The sequence below is a fragment of the Sebastes fasciatus genome, chromosome 13 (assembly GCF_043250625.1).
Source record: "Sebastes fasciatus isolate fSebFas1 chromosome 13, fSebFas1.pri, whole genome shotgun sequence".
Lineage (NCBI taxonomy): Eukaryota > Metazoa > Chordata > Actinopteri > Perciformes > Sebastidae > Sebastes > Sebastes fasciatus.
Window position 1 is genome coordinate 26,684,937 of NC_133807.1, and position 16,358 is coordinate 26,701,294.

Genomic DNA, 16,358 nt, shown 5'->3' on the forward strand with positions numbered 1-16,358 from the left:
TTTTCCCGAATAATAATAAAAAAAATCCTATAGCCTATTATTATTTTAGTTTAGTTTAGTAAACTGAGTAAGTCGAGTAGAGAGTTCAACTCTATGAGAAAGGGGTAAAAACTTTTTTCCTGTTTGTGAATGAAACATTTGTGCAAAAAACTACTCATCCCATGATGCTTAGCGCGGGAGGGCAGGATACACGTCATCACGTCGCCTTACGTCACCTTCAGCTGTCAGACTTTGGCCACCCCTAAAAAGTGCAGGTTTTTTGTTAGCAAAACTAAAACTCGGAACTGTACAACAACACGGCGCAGCGACTTGATTTAAAGTTGTGCATTCATCTGCTAATCGATCATTGAACGACGATTGAAGCTGCAAAGATTGCACGAGGTTTTTAAAGGCTGCTGCTAGTGGGTTTTATTTTTTGCACAAGCCAGCAGCGATCCTGAGCGGCTGTAAAGCTACAGATAGATGCAGGGAGGGAGGGAGTAGAAAAGTCTTTGTGCTTCCCTTCCCCCTCATCAAAGCAAAGGGGAAATGTCTCTGTCTAAAGGAGGTAAGTGCTGCTTTATTTATACCACTCTTTTATTGTTTATTTTAAACAGAACAAACCGTGCATTTATGTTAAATATGGAGCTGCAGTTTGAAGTAATGTAAGCTAGCTACATGTTTGTAACCTTGCCAGGTGGAAAATCTGCATGTGAGAGAGAGAGAGGAGAAAAGAAGCTAGCCAGCATGTCTTTTTCCTGCTTTCTATATCATTATGGTAAAGATTTGAAGGTGTTTTTATCAGTACTGATGGTGTGTTCAGCTAAATGCTGCACTCTTAGTGTATAAGTTGTTGTTGTAGTTAACTAACAGTATTTACACGATAAATAAAAGGTTGCCAGGTTGTAAATTACCAGCCAAGTTGTTGCCCCTCAGCTCAGCTGGGATTCACTCTCTCTTTGGGTTAAAGTGGAGCTCACTGGGACCACAGGTGTTTCTACCTGTTGTTGGCCTCCTGACTCATGACTGATCGATTGTGTATAGGGTTGTGTGTTGGCAAGAAATCTGGCGATACGATACGTATCATGATATACAAGAGGTACAGATTCAATATATCGCGATATGTTGTGATTTTCTGAATATAATTTTTAGGAAAACTGTCATAGTATAAATAATACACTATTTCATACTAGGCAAAAATAACATATTTGTACTACATGCAACAATTGCATATTTTTTGCCCATGTGATTATCATAAAGTGGGCATGTCATGTGTTTGTTGGCTTCAAACACTTGATTTTAATGTGTAGTGTATGATATTATGCTATGTATTTATTTTGCATTTGTTTTTTTTAAGGTTGTGGCATCTGAAACTTTAATGTATGTTTAAATGCTGCTGTCTTGGCCAGGTCTCTCTTGCAAAAGAGATTCTTAATCTCAATGAGTACTACCTGGTTAAATAAAAACAATGTCTGTAAAGGGGAGACTCGTGGGTACCCATAGAACCCATTTTCATTCACATATCTTGAGGTCAGAGGTCAAGGGACCCCTTTGAGAATTGAAAATTTAGTGCAAATGTAAGCGTTATTTAGCTTCCTTTGCTTGCATGGCATGGTTGGTACCAATGGATTCATTAGGTTTTCTAGTCTCAGATGATACCGTACCGTACAGTATTTTCGCTCTAGCTTTAAAACTGAGCCCGCTGCAACCTAAAAAACGCAATTTGCATTAATACGTTATACATTAATGTTGTTAAAACCCTTTGAAAATCGCCATGAAAGTTTTTCCTCGTCAAAATTTAGCACATTTGGAGTGTTATTTAGCTTCCTTCACAACAAGTATGACTTAGTTGGTACCATTGGATTCCTTAGGTCTTCTAGTTTCATATGGTAGCTTTAAAGCTGAGGCCGCTACAACCTACGAAAGATCGAATAATGGTCCGGTCCGACGGTGGGCTGTCCGATTTTTAAGAGGATAATTAAGTAAGGGATAATGTCCAGTGAGCCGGTCATTGTTGTGAAAGAAACCCTGACAGGGCGATGCTGCCGACGCGAAGCGGAGGGTTCTCTCATTGCCCTGAAGGGGTTTTCTTTCACAACAATGACCGGCTCACTGGACATTATCCCGCTTATTACACGGCTACTTACTTAAAAATCAATAACTTGACACAAAAACTTTCCGCAAGAGTCCGACATCAGAACTGCGTCCATAGCAACGTTTTTTTTTTCACCCCTGTGGTGTAAATTCCTTTCTTTTTGTAAATCCGCAAAGGAACCATGGCACTATCACACACTTGACTTCCGCCAGTAAGTCTGTGCTGTGTAATCACTGTTGAATAAAATACACACCTTGGAAAAATCTAGGTCTTTCCTCTGCGTCACACATACACACACACACACACACACACACACAGCACGATGATGATGTCAATTTACATTTCAAGTTCACCGCTTGTGCTGTTACACAATCATACTAGCGTTGCCATGGTCGGGAGTACACACTGTTTTGAGAGAGCTGTGCAGATTGGCTCAGGCAATCACAGCCTTTGGCCTACCATGGCATGTTTTGACTTGCAGCACCAATACCTAGTGCAGCCTCTCTTTTGTTGACAGTTCACTGGCTGCAAGCAGACTCTATAGCTGCTACACAGGTTCTGTGCTGTAATTATTGTGTGCAGGCCCGATGTGTCTCTGCGAAAGTCTTTTTCTGGCCTCTGCAAGGAGTTGTGGTCAATAAGGGAGGAGTGGGCCTTAAGTGCATTGCATGGTATTGCTGAGGCATGTTTGGAGATTGGGTTCTCCCTAACAGCACTGATAGGATAGGGTGGTGTGCAAGATTATATGTGCATGAGTCATCCTTTTTCTGTATATGGACCCACTCTGAGGCTGGAGCTTCCTGATGGTGACTCGCCACACAGCTATTGACACTTTGATCCCATGCACAATCCAGAAATTCTTGTTCACATGGCGTATGTATCACCGCAATCTCTCCGGGGTAGTTTCCACTGAACATCTTTCTAAGAATTACTGCATTTCCTGTAAAAGCGCACAGAGTCACTGCCACTGTCTGTAGCAGCTGATGATAGTGATAACTCCAAGACAGCTTCGGCAAAAACATTGATTTGGTTAAGACGCACCGATCAATACTTACACTACAAGTATAATAAGTTTACTACAAAATACTTAAGCTTCATGAAGCTCTTCCCATGTGAGGAATAATGTGCAGTGTAGGTTGATTTTTTGTACAAAACGCAGAATGCACCTTGTGCTATATTTAGATATGAAACAACGTTTCAATGCACATTGATATAAATGTTTGATTTCAGGATATACCACAGGAAATGGCATGAATTACAAGCAAGCACTGGGAAATGGTATCTGTGCATGCATGCATTTTCCATGCACTGCCTCAATATACTCTGACTGCAGCTTAGTAGGGGTGTAAGAACATATCGATACTAGGGCTGTCAGTTGATTAAAAATATGTAATCGTGATTAATCACATGATTGTCCATAGTCAACCGCGATTAATCACAAATTTGTATCTGTTTAAAATGCACCTTAAAGGGAGATTTGTCAAGTATTTAATCCTCTTATCTACATGGGAGTGGACAAATATGCTTGCTTTATGCAAATGTATGTATATATTTATTATTGGATATCAATTAACAACGCAAAACAATGACAACTATTGTCCTGAAACCCTCACAGGTACTGCATTTAGTATAAAAAATATGCTCAAATCATAACATGGCAAACTGAAGCCCAAAAGGCAACAACAGCTGTCAGTGTGTCAGTGTGCTGTCTTGACTATGACTTGCCCAAAACTGCATGTGGTTATCATAAAGTGGGTATGTCTGTAAAAGGGAGAATCGTGGGTACCCATAGGACCCATTTGCATTGACATGCCCACTTTATGCTAATTCCATGCAGTTTGTGGCAAATGCAGTACAAATGTGAATGTAAAGATGAGACTCCATAGAAGCCATTTCACATAGTGACTTTTCTTTACTCAGATTTTATACAAATGATGCTGTGTTCTTTATACTATGACAGTTTTCCTAAAATTCGATTTGAAAAGAATCCTAGTTTGCAGTATTGCAATATATTGAATCGTTACCTCTGTATCATGATACGTATCGTATCGTCAGACTCTTGCCAATACACAGCCCTACAGCTGCGGTTGATGTCATGGCACGATTATGTCCGATCAGGGCTCAGTTGGAGGACCAGGCCGGTCCCGCAGCAGAAAGCTGCTCCTCAGTTGGCCCTAACGGGGGACAGCAGGCAGCAAGCAGGCCAAGTGAAGTGACATCATATTTCCCAAAGGGTCCTGACAGTTGTTGTGTTTTAGGCGGATGTGTGCAGTCTGACTGGCTGTGAGTCATATCCCACCAAACACACCCGGCTACAGGGTCGCTGCACACACCGCTACCTGAGAGGAGCTAGTATTTCAAGTCCATTAATATTTCACAGTAAATATGTCTAGCAGTAACTCAGACTTAATTTAAACAAACAAAAACTGCATGTGTATAGTATAATTCAAACAGCATGTCAGGTGTTTTTGTACTGCCATGTTCGCACGCTACACTAATTTTGGTCCATGAACAAAAGGCTGTCTTATTTGTCAGGTCATCGGAACGCTTTGAGTGCTCGTACTTTATCCCACGCAGAGGAAACGCAAAATCTATTTTTGACCGAGCATGTGTGAGTAAATCACACTTCAATCTCTCCCCTACCACATGAGACTACCGTAGTCTGTCCAGACACTGTAGGCCTATTTTAGGGCTGCAGCACAAAATGGACCTGTCTGACGTTTCAGTGCCATAGAATCTGAAAATCTCTGCAAAACTTCACTTCCCTTCCAGCTTATTCTGGCAAGGAGGGGTTTACCCAATCGTACTTCCTCCACACTGGAGTATTGTGACTCACTCAATGGCAAACACAACCCCACAGTAATAACGAGAGCTGGTGCATTTGTTCTGAAGTGAAGGTGCTTGTGCATTAAACCAGTTTCTCTGAGTATTCCCTGAGTAATTGCACAGCCCGGCCCAAGCCCTGTGTGCAACAGGACAAGAGCAGGAAATAACCGGCCAGGTCTGAAACTGTTTCTCATCATAATCCCAGTGGGTGAAATTGTGGCCAAGTCCTTCCTAGCACACACACGCAGATAAAGGTCAAGAAAAGTGCTCTGTTTTTCCTGGCAAACCTCGGAACACGCTGAACACGAGTGTCCGTGTCCAAAAAGTTGTTTTTCATGTGTTGCTGCTGCCCGGTAGCTGTGTCATTCTGGCAGGGACTCGCGGCCCCTTGTGGGAAGTCCCAGAGGCTGCTGGTAAACTGTGTTTATGAATGAACTCACTGCTGTCACGGATTTAACACAGAACCGCTCCCAGAGCTGAACAGTTCACGACACCATACTCAGATACTAAAAAATGTAAACTTGAGATTAGATAAAAAAAAAAAAAAAAGTCAAAAAGGAAAAAAAAACATTAATAGTTGATTTGATAGCAGTTATTGTAACAGCAAAAATTTCCCCTGCACCCCCCCTCCCACCCACTCCCTTCCGTTTGAGTCATCATACCGATGTCGATTAGTCATTTAGTCCATCTTCTCCCTACTGCAGGGCCTCAGCTCTGAGTACACCTAATCTCCAGATAGATAACAGATCATTTGTGTCAGAGAGGCAACTGCAAATTGATTGTAACCTTGGAAAAACTCTTCACTACCACACAATGGAATAAAATCCCCTATCAATAGACCGGTGTGGATGTATTAAAAACAAGCAAAGTCCATTTAGTTGGCACTTAATGGCCTGAATTAGACTGTTGTGGCAAACCTCCGCTCTAAACTCATAAGAGTCTGTAGATGTGAAGTCCATTTGCCTTAGTCCTTCTACAAAACACTGCAGATCATACTAGCTTGTGGTTGTTGCTAAATACAGCTTTATTGATCCCTGTTTGTGTGTCATGGAGCTGAGATGGTAATGGTTTTCTAATTTCTTGTCTCCAAGGGAAGAAGAAGAACCCTGGGCTGAAGCTGGCCAAAGAAGTGTTTGCACAGCCCGCACCAGCAGCAGCAGCGTAAGCCTCCTTTTTCTTTTTTTTCTTTTACAATGACAGCACAGCAGCCATACCATCCTAAGAGGGTCTCAAAATCAGAGCCAGAACGCTAAAATGGCTGGGACAACATATCGACCCCCTTTTAGCTTATTATTATTGCAGCTATATCTGTATCCGTGTGTATTAGGGCTGTCAACGAATATTGAAAATTAATATTCAATTGTAGAAAAAAACAAAGCAGGCTTTCTGCGTCGCGTGCACTGAATGCACCGCATGACGGGTGTCACACAACGTCACTTTCATTAATTGAAAATGAAATGTAACTTTAGGTCAAGCTGAACGAGGGAAAACTCAACAAGAACTGTAATGATGGCAGATAACTCGGCTGCAGGGAGAGACACGGTGTCCTAAGAGCGTCACGTCCCGTGTAGGCTTGTCGATGTTATGTGTTACACGGTGGTCGGGGACACACCGATTACATTACGTACCCACCGCCCCCACCGTCGTTTAGCTTTTTTTACGGAAATAAAACCCATTTAGTTAATTTTGGCGTATCAGCGCTACGTTATCATTACAAAGTCGGACGACGTCACGTCACGTAAACAAACAAAGCTCGAGGTCAGACTGGAGACGTAACTACTTAAGAGATGGGTGAGCAGAGCTTGAGCTTAAGGACGTCCCGTCGTCCCAGGGCTGAAAAAAATAGGATTTTTGGGACGATAGTTGAAAGAAAAATACGCTTTACATTAGAATGAACGCTGATGAAAATGCACGTTTTGTCGCCTAATTACGACCAATAAAGAAATACAGAAATTTTGCTCCAACTTAAATCATTTTTGTGCTTCAAGTTAATCTTAAAAATTGCACTAATAAACGTGCACAGGCTCTCTTAGAATGTGAATATTCCACTACTGAGCATTGTGACATTAAAACAACACACTGTTGCTCATGCTTGATTGTTTCTCTGTTTCCCTGCAGGCCGCCTCGAGATCTTGACTCAAAAGCTTGCGTCACAATTGGAGATCAGGTAAAGTCGGCTCTGTGTTCATGCTGTTCTGCTGTTTGCTCTCCCAAACGCACACATCAATGTAACTTCTTCTGCCTCTTCTTGTCCAGAACTTTGTGGTGAAGGCCGATGACTTGGAGCAGATTGAGGAGCTGGGCAGGGGGGCGTACGGGGTGGTGGACAAGATGAAACATGTGCCCAGTGGTGTTATCATGGCTGTCAAGGTGGGCTGCTACTCCGGTTACCTGATCTGTAAACGCACCATGCTTTTTAAAATAGTTCCGTGACTCACAGATGTATTCAACATATGAGCTCATGTGGATCAGATCTATCGGATCTATGACATGTTATATTGAGGAGGGGGGGGTTTAGGACATTGGACACCGTTTGATTTTAAAATCTATCTGCCCCCTGTGTCCGCAGAGGATTCGTGCCACCGTAAACACTCTGGAGCAGAAGAGGCTTCTGATGGACTTGGACATTTCCATGAGGACGGTGGACTGCTTCTTCACCGTGACCTTCTATGGCGCCCTCTTCAGAGAGGTGAGTAAACTATGATATATATATGAACTCCTGCATATGTCGAGTGTGTGATCATCTTGTTTCTTATTTTTTATTTTTTATTTTTTTCAGGGGGATGTTTGGATCTGTATGGAGCTGATGGACACGTCTCTGGATAAGTTCTATAAGAAAGTTATAGAGAAGGGAAAAGAAATCCCAGAGGACATCTTGGGCAAGATCACAGTAGCAGTACGTCCTGTTCCTTCTTTTTTTACACAACAAGTATCATTAAAACTGGGCACACTGTATGATTTTAGTCCAGCAGAGCCACGAGCCGATTCCCGGACATCAGTGCCTTTTTTTTCTCCTTTTTTTTTTTTTTTACAGTAATCAGAAAGTAGCTATCAAGATAACAATGTAGGCTACAATAGATCTAGTAAAACGTAGCTGGCTTACCTCCAATTCTCTCTGCAAAATGGACAAGCCACACTGTCCACGTCTTCCTTCCACCTGCGAGTCCATATACGCCGCCGCCTCTTTTTTAAGATGTTTCAGCAGACAGGACGGTACAGATGATCAAGGCAGCACATTTCTGCACAACAAATCATTATTGACAACTGTCAACAGCCAGAACGACTGGCAGTGACTATTTTATACGTACAGCTTGAGCACTCAGGTCGTGGCTGACAATCGGACCGTACAGTGTGAGCACATAAATCGTGAGATTTGGCTTCACATCGCAAATGATCTACCCGTACAGCAGGAGCAGGAATTACACAACAACATTTCTAAAATCGTACAGTGCATGCCAAGCTTAAGATATCAAGTGCGTTTAAATGTACATTAACCTTTTCCACTCCACTCCTCTTTTACATGCTGACATTAACGATGGCTCAGTTCCATTAAGTGTCCCGTTAAAGAAATTCCAGTGAACCAGCATATACAGTACCTCCCTTTAGAGGAATGCAGCTATCATTTATGTTATTGAATGCACCTGTGCTTTTCCTACTATGACATTTCAAAATGTCAGTGTTGTTGTTCTTCTACTTAGAAGTAGCTCTGTGGGCTGTGTTCACCACTTACTTAGATATTTGTTGCCTAATAAAATATGTATGACTCCAGGGAAATAACATTTACTAAGCAAATCATAAAACAAATAATTCATTGAATTGATATATTTTCAACCTTTTTTTATTTTTATTAATGTGCATGTAAAACCCTTTCAATCATGAGATATCATCTACAGATAAAGTTCTCGAGGAATTCAACCTTTTTCCTTCATTCTCTCCACAGATCGTCAAGGCATTAGAGCACCTGCACAATAACCTGTCAGTGATACACAGAGGTAATCAGATCATCAGAGTATACACAGTTTCCTGTTTATGTTTCTCTTTGTTGGTTTGCTGGTAGGGCTGCACGATTATGGCCAAAATGATAATCACGATTATTCATTGATTTTAGCGTCATCGTGTTTTTATTGCACTTTCACATTCAAATAAACAGAGCACAGTTTTCACTTCCATGCTGTGCTACTTTCTTGCTTATGTACAAATTAGGGCTGCATATTGTAGGAAAAAACTGACATTGCAATATTTTTTTCTGCTATATACACTCACCGGCCACTTTATTAGGTACACCTTGCTAGTACCGGGTGGTCTTCTGCTGTTGTAGCCCATCTGCTTGAAGGTTGGACGTGTTGTGCGTTCAGAGATGGTACTCTGCATACCTCGGTTGTAACGAGTGGTTATTTGAGTTACTGTTGCCTTTCTATCATCTCGAACCACTCTGCCCATTCTCCTCTGACCTCTGACAAGGCATTTCTGTCCACACAACTGCCTCTCACTGGATATTTTCTCTTGTTGGGACCATTCTCTGTAAACCCTAGAGATGGTTGTGCGTGAAAATCCCAGTAGATCAGCAGTTTTTTTAAATACTCTGACCAGCCCGTCTGGCACCAACAACCATGCCACGTTCAAAGTCACTTAAATCCCGTTTCTTCCCCATTCTGATGCTCGGTGTGAAATTCAGCAAGTCGTCTTCACCACGTCTAGATGCCTAAATGCATTGAGTTGCTGCCATGTGATTGGCTGATTAGCTATTTGTGTCAACAAGAAATTTAACAGGTGTGCCTAATAAAGCGGCCGGTGAGTGTATATTCCAATATGAAAAAATACAGGAATATTCACCCTACCCCTTTGTAAGCTACATTTTAGAGTTAAATGCTTCAATCTGGTGCACTTTGAGAGCAAAATAAGCAACATAAAGAGGATAGATAAACAATTTTATGCTCTCAATTTAATCATAAACACAATGGTTGTATAGATAATATCTTAAAGTGAAACCAAAACATCTCGATCGCCGGCTGGTGGCAGGTTGTTAGTTTAGGAAGTGCATGATTTGATATGTTGCAGCGTTTTCTATGAGCAGATTGCACATTTTAAACGTCAATATCATGTTCATTTAATTGAGGGAAGCCAAAACCGTGATTAACATTCGATTAATTGTGCAGCCCTATTTGCTGATTGTCTCATCATTTTCACAACAATGTCTCTCTCCAGATGTGAAACCCTCAAATGTTCTGATCAACACTGAGGGTCAAGTGAAAATGTGCGACTTTGGCATCAGTGGCCACCTGGTGGACTCTGTGGCTAAAACGATGGATGCAGGCTGCAAGCCCTACATGGCGGTAAGAGACTCCTGGTACCGGCTAGCTGAGATTTAGGAAAGGATTCTCTAGATATTGGCTGAGGGATTTCCCGTGTCAGAAAACCACAGAACAGGAGGATATTAATCAGGCCTCTACTACAACCCCTAAGCTTTCAAACATCTTGCCTGCATGAAGGAATGTAGGCTCACAAAACCAGTGTGTTATTTTAAATCCTCTCGAAAAACACATTCTATCCCACAGATTTGTTCTTCACCCAATTACACTTATTCTCATCTTTGCATGCCTTTTTTTTAAAATTATTTTTCATTCATGTCTGATATTACAATAAGTTTGTATTTATTATCATAACTTCTTTTTTTCTGTCTGTCAGTAAATGCATTTTAAAGAAGTTAGTAAAACTCTCCTTAATATTACAGTATAATTATAGTTTATGATTGTTGTTTTCCAGATAGTGTCGGTACTTAATCTGTTGCCAATAATTTCCATTTCAGCCCGAGCGGATCAACCCTGACCTCAACCAGAAAGGCTACAGCGTCAAGTCGGACATCTGGAGTCTTGGTATTACGATGGTGAGTCGGGTTGGATGTCAAAATGTGGCTCTTAAAGCCATTTGTGATGACGTTCGAGAGAAATGAATCCACGTTATTGCTTCCCGTCTCACGTCACTAACTCTTATTGACTATGTTTACATGCTCAAAACAAAATATTGTTTTTGTGTCAAAGTGTAGTACAAGGAATAAAAACAGAAGTATTTCCCAGCAGTGAAAGTTGAGCTGCTTCCTACTCTCAGTTCAGGCTGGGATGTGCACCTTTTTTCATAATACTCCAATAATATAATAATAATAATATAATAATAATATAATAATAATAATATAATAATGATATAATAATATAGTCTGCATTCCCAACAAAATGATATTTTGTCACCATGATTACCACATTTACTAAACAAAGTCAAAGGAGATCCCATTACAGGTAACTCTTATTTCCATCAGCACTAATGCTGAGTCATGGTGACAGGTTTAATACCTGTACCATGTTGATGCCACATCAGTAGTAGTCCATGCTGTCCTCAGTTATTCTGTAATATGACATACTGCAGTAAATATTTCTGAACTGCAGGGTTCATACGCAGTATGGAAAAGTATGAAGTTGATGTTAGTAATTTCCAGGTCTGGATAAGTATGGAAAAAAGAAGAGAGTATGGAAAAATATTTGTGGTTCCAGACTTTATTGTGTTTTCTAAAATATCAAATTCAGAATTTCTAAAAATAAATTGATCATACAAGCAGAGGGTTTTTCATGGTTTTTCGAGTAGTCAGCGCAGCCAAAATGTTTACTACTGTGTGAGAGAGCGCGGGCCAGAGCGAGCTTGATGTCGTCGTAAGTAAGGCAATATTAGTAATAATAATAATAATATTATGGCGTGCGACGAAAAGTTAATGGACTTTAGTTCTCTTTTCTAGTTCCATGGGGAATTGTACATGAACATCCCTTCTATTGTAGGAGTTAAAGATATGCAGTTATTTAAATATAACTGAACAACATTGAGCTGTTTTTAACATTGCAACTTGTATGAAATGCATTAAACTTGTCTGGGTTTGGTGTTAATTGATTTATATGAGAAAATGTGTAGGAACCCTGAAATTGTCCAAATAGTTTGTGTTGCAGTTGAGAGTCAGACTCACCTAGCATTATAAAGCATTGCACTGCAGTCACAACCACAATAATAACATGTAATTTAGCTCTAACACGTACGGTCCTTGTTAACTGAGCCTTCCTCTGTCTCCTAGATCGAGCTGGCCATTTTGAAGTTCCCCTACGACTCATGGGGCACCCCGTTCCAGCAGCTCAAACAGGTGGTGGACGAGCCGTCTCCACAGCTGCCCGCCGATCGTTTCTCCCCAGAGTTTGTAGACTTCATCTCCCAGTGGTGAGTCTCGCGCCCTGATGACAAATGTGTAGACGTTGTTGTGCTCCTCATTCACCTCGCTGTAAAAGTGTCCCGGAGACCCAGCAGGGGTCAGCGTTGGCTCTGTTTGCATCAGAACAGTATCTGTGGAGCTGATATTTATATGTCACTTGACTATTTTAAGATTTTATGTATTTTATATGAAGTCATAATAAATTAATATTTTTGTATGTTTTTCTCACTTTTGCATTTATCTCTTTGTTTTTACAGCTTAAGAAAGAAGCCAAATGAGAGACCAGCTTATACAGAATTAATGGTAAGTAGCTTTAAGATCATTATTCTCTCACCCCAAAACAACAACAACACAAATGGAGGTGCAACGATTAGTAGACTAATCGATTAGTCGATCAACACAGAAATAATCGCCAACTATTTTGATAATAATATATTAATCGTTAAAGTGCAAAAATGGCAGAAAATGCTGCTTTCAGCCTCTCAAATATGGAGTTTTCCTTCTTATCTCTGTTTTATATCATATTAAACTGAAGGTCTTTGGGTTTTGGACAAAACAAGACATTTAAAGTAAAGCAGTGCTGTCAAAGTTAACGCAAATTTATTTCAACGCCACTAGTGTATTTAATACATTAACACAATTTTTAGGTAGTTTGTAGTTTTCCATGTTATGATTTGAGCATATTTTTTATGCTAAATGCAGTACCTGTGAGGGTTTCTGGACAATATTTGTCATTGTTTTGTGTTGTTAATTAATTTCCAGTAATAAATATATACATACATTTGCATAAAGCAGCATATTTGCCCACTCCCATGTTGATAAGAGTATTAAATACCTGACAAATCTCCCTTTAAGGTACATTTTGAACAGATGAAAAAATGTGCGATTAATCGCGATTAAATATTTTAATCAATTGACAGCCCTACTTCAAAGTCATTTTTCATGCAAAACTGGCAGAAAATTCTGTTTTCTGCATCTCAAATATGAAGATTTCCTGCTTTTCTTTGTTTTATATCATTAAACTGAATATCTTTGGGTTTTGGACATAAAGAGACATTTAACTTTGGACTTTGAGAAACTGGGATGGACATTTTCATTTTTCTGACATTTTGTAGACCAGATGATTAATCCATTTAATCTAGAAAATATCGGCCAATTAATTGATAATGAAAATAATTGTTAGTTGCAGCCCTAAACGCAAATATGATGCTACTTTGTCTTCTTTGCCACTATCAACATCCCTGTGGGCTCTGGTTCTTGTTTTTGTCCACAAGAGGCCAGACTTACCCAGTTAACTCACTGAGACTATGGTGTGTGTATTTCACAAGTAAATATCATCATTAGATCTTTTTTTTTGTCATTCAAGAATATATTTCTAAGTTGTCTTTCCCTTCTTTTAATGCAGCAACATCCATTTCTCACCGTGCACGACTCCAAAGACACAGATGTGGCCGGTTTTGTCAAGGGCATCCTGGACGACTGATGGGCTCCCTGCGGGGCCCCGGCCCTTCAGGTCAGGTGGGACCTCTCAGCAAACGAACCAATGGCCTACCTTTTTCTTTTTTTTTTTTAAACTCACTGGAATGATAGACTCTCATGCACCCACACACACACACACACACACACACAATATGTGGGGCGACCCAAAGACTGACAGCAGCCCAGCAGCACTGGAGTGGGAGAGTGGTGGTAATATGAACTTGTACGGTCGAAACCCAACTGGAGAGGTTTAATTCGCTCCTCCTAAGCTTCCTGTGTGTGTGTGTGTGTGTGTGTGTGTGTGTGTGTGTGCGTGCAGTTATTCAACATGACAAATATGAACTGAACCTGTTGTTTTTTTGTCTTCTATTTTTGCCCCACTGCCCCCATTTTATCTCTCTCTTCAGAACGGACAGAGCCAGCCATCATTTCTTTGTGACACATATTGTATGAATTTCATCTGCAAAATCCAACAGTTAAATGTGTATGTTGTTGTGTATTGAAAGCTATATTTGCATATGCGTTTGTATGTTTTCTCATTATACAGAGTTTTGATACTGTATATCGTCGACATTGTGTGAATTTTACCGGACTAGGGCCTTATTTGTGAGATTGCATCCCGTGAACAGTTGGACCTGGTTCTGCCCTGAGGTGATTTGGTCAGAACAGTGGGCTACGGGACGCTCCATAGCTGAGACAAGAAATGTCAAAAGGTCACATTCTGCACGGGAGGAGTTTGCAAGTCATCGCTATATCTCTTGGCGACGTGAGGCAGGAATGCAAAGCGTCCCATATCATCTAATCCGATAGCGATCGGAGCTGCGGCCCTTCATGCAGTGACCACTCCGGACTCGTCTTCTTCTTTCTCGGGTATCAACGAGTCGGCTTCAGCGCCGCCGCCGTTGTTACTACCTGGATGTATTCAGGGGTTGCCTAATCAAGCTCACGGCTTTATCTCTTTCTGTGTGCCATGTTTGCAAAGATCGTTCTCATGAATTACTGCATTAATGTGTGTTTTCTTTTCTTCTTTTTTTTGGACCTGCATTTTGATTTTATTCCCGCATCATTTAAACTCATCCCTTTTAGCTTATACCGTTCTCAATCCTGGAGTCGGCATCGTCTTTTCATTTGAGGCACTTCTGTTTATTTTTCCAGAGACCTTATTATGCATTACACAGACAGTATGTTAGGGAAATAATTTATGTGTTGAAGATGTAAATACTATCCTTTTTTTTTTTTAATGTAACACTGTCCTAACCTGGCAGTGCAGATGAGTGGTTGGTAGTTAGTTTTAATGCAGTGTGACACGCATACACAAACACTTGTACTCGCAGGGCCAGCTGACTATCGTACACCTATTTTGGACTGATGTGCTGTCAGGCTCCACCGCTCAGGTTTCTGTGCTCTCCTTCGTGTGGAGACGGCCCCGTTTTGTTTTCTCCCCAGGTCGTACTCTTCCTCGAGTGCCGGACCGAGAGCCTCTTTTTCAGTCCACGGTGTGCGGCCGTTATCTCTTCTGTCTGACCATACTATGCAGAGCCCCTTCGCCTTGGACACGCGGCAAGAGGCCCTCGCCGTGTGGCAGTTTCCCCCCCACTCCCAAGTGTTCAGAGACTGTGATGGTGATGACGGCGATGATAGCGATGGCGCCTCTGTTCACGGCTAGCACTCATCGCCTCTCTGGTTTACACTGTAGTGCAACCTTTATCAAAAGTCAGTGGAGTATTTATGATTGTGAATAATAAGGGAAAGCTAGCAACACCACAAAGAAGCTGCTATTTTTTTATTTCTTTTTTTTTTTTTTAGTCTTTAGCCTTCTTTGGATGGCCATTCCCTTTGGTGTGTAAAGGTTTTTACGCTGATCACAACAAGAATGGAACACTTGCTCTACCTCTTACTCCTTCACTCTATTTGCCACCTTTTCATTGGGTGGGACTGACAAACTTGAACTATGGAAAGACAAAAAAATAAAGGCTTTATTGTTCAGTATGTTCCGTTTATAGCTTTCCTGTCATGATTGATGTCGGTTTAGCATCAAAGAAGCAGTTCCTGCTCACGTGGGTAAAGCAGAGATTACAACACTGTCAAAATTTAGTGGAAAAGTGTGTAACATTTCGGGGGATCTATTGGCAGAACTGGAATATAATATTCATAACTGTTTTCATTAGTGTATATTCACCTGAAACTAAGAATTGTTGTGTTTTCGTTAGCTTAGAATGAGCCGTTTATATAGGGAGCGGGTCCTCTTCACGGACTCTGCCATGTTTCTACAGTAGCCCAGAACGGACAGACCAAACACTGGCTCTATAGAGAGCCTTTCGCGGTTTCACGTTACCTGAAGTTCTCCGACGCGCTTGTGAAACTGCGGTAATGTGAGCCGCAGAGTGCAAAAGCAAAGTAGCGCCAGCCGCCGTCTGACTTCAGTTGCTCCTAAAGTAGTGTTATGGTAAGGACTCTGAGTGAGGGGAACGGCGCATGGTTTTGTACTCAGTGGCTCACGTTACCGCAGTCTTGGGCGGGGGGGGGGGTACTCGGTTGGTTGCAATCTGCAACCACACCGCTAGGTGCTGCTAAATCCTACACACTGTACCTTTTAAATTTGATAGGGACTTTTTGCAGTGTAACGTCAGCCTTGTCTTTTTAATGGGTCTATTTTCCACATGCATCTTGCTGTATAAGGTTGACCCACTTAATTCCCACTTCAATGTCACTAACAGTTCCACTTAAGACTCTCATTCC

General features: G+C 41.2%; 1 protein-coding gene across 1 annotated transcript; it reads left to right on the top strand.

Moving 5' to 3' along the window:
• Positions 1–219: 219 nt before the first annotated feature.
• Positions 220–15,608, top strand: LOC141781051 (dual specificity mitogen-activated protein kinase kinase 6-like). Its single transcript, XM_074656560.1, has 12 exons — positions 220–547; positions 5,992–6,061; positions 7,019–7,067; positions 7,157–7,270; positions 7,470–7,589; positions 7,680–7,796; positions 8,841–8,892; positions 10,106–10,233; positions 10,707–10,784; positions 12,009–12,148; positions 12,398–12,443; positions 13,546–15,608. The coding sequence occupies exons 1-12, from the start codon at positions 529–531 to the stop codon at positions 13,621–13,623; spliced, it is 1,011 nt and encodes a 336-aa protein (XP_074512661.1). The 5' UTR covers positions 220–528; the 3' UTR covers positions 13,624–15,608.
• Positions 15,609–16,358: the final 750 nt, after the last annotated feature.

What these genes read in the sequence shown, in the direction of transcription:
- LOC141781051 (XM_074656560.1), top strand. An exon ending in GCGTCACAATTGGAGATCAG is followed by an intron (nt 7,068 to 7,156) that starts GTAAAGTCGGCT and finishes CTTCTTGTCCAG; the next exon opens with AACTTTGTGGTGAAGGCCGA. An exon ending in CCTGTCAGTGATACACAGAG is followed by an intron (nt 8,893 to 10,105) that starts GTAATCAGATCA and finishes GTCTCTCTCCAG; the next exon opens with ATGTGAAACCCTCAAATGTT.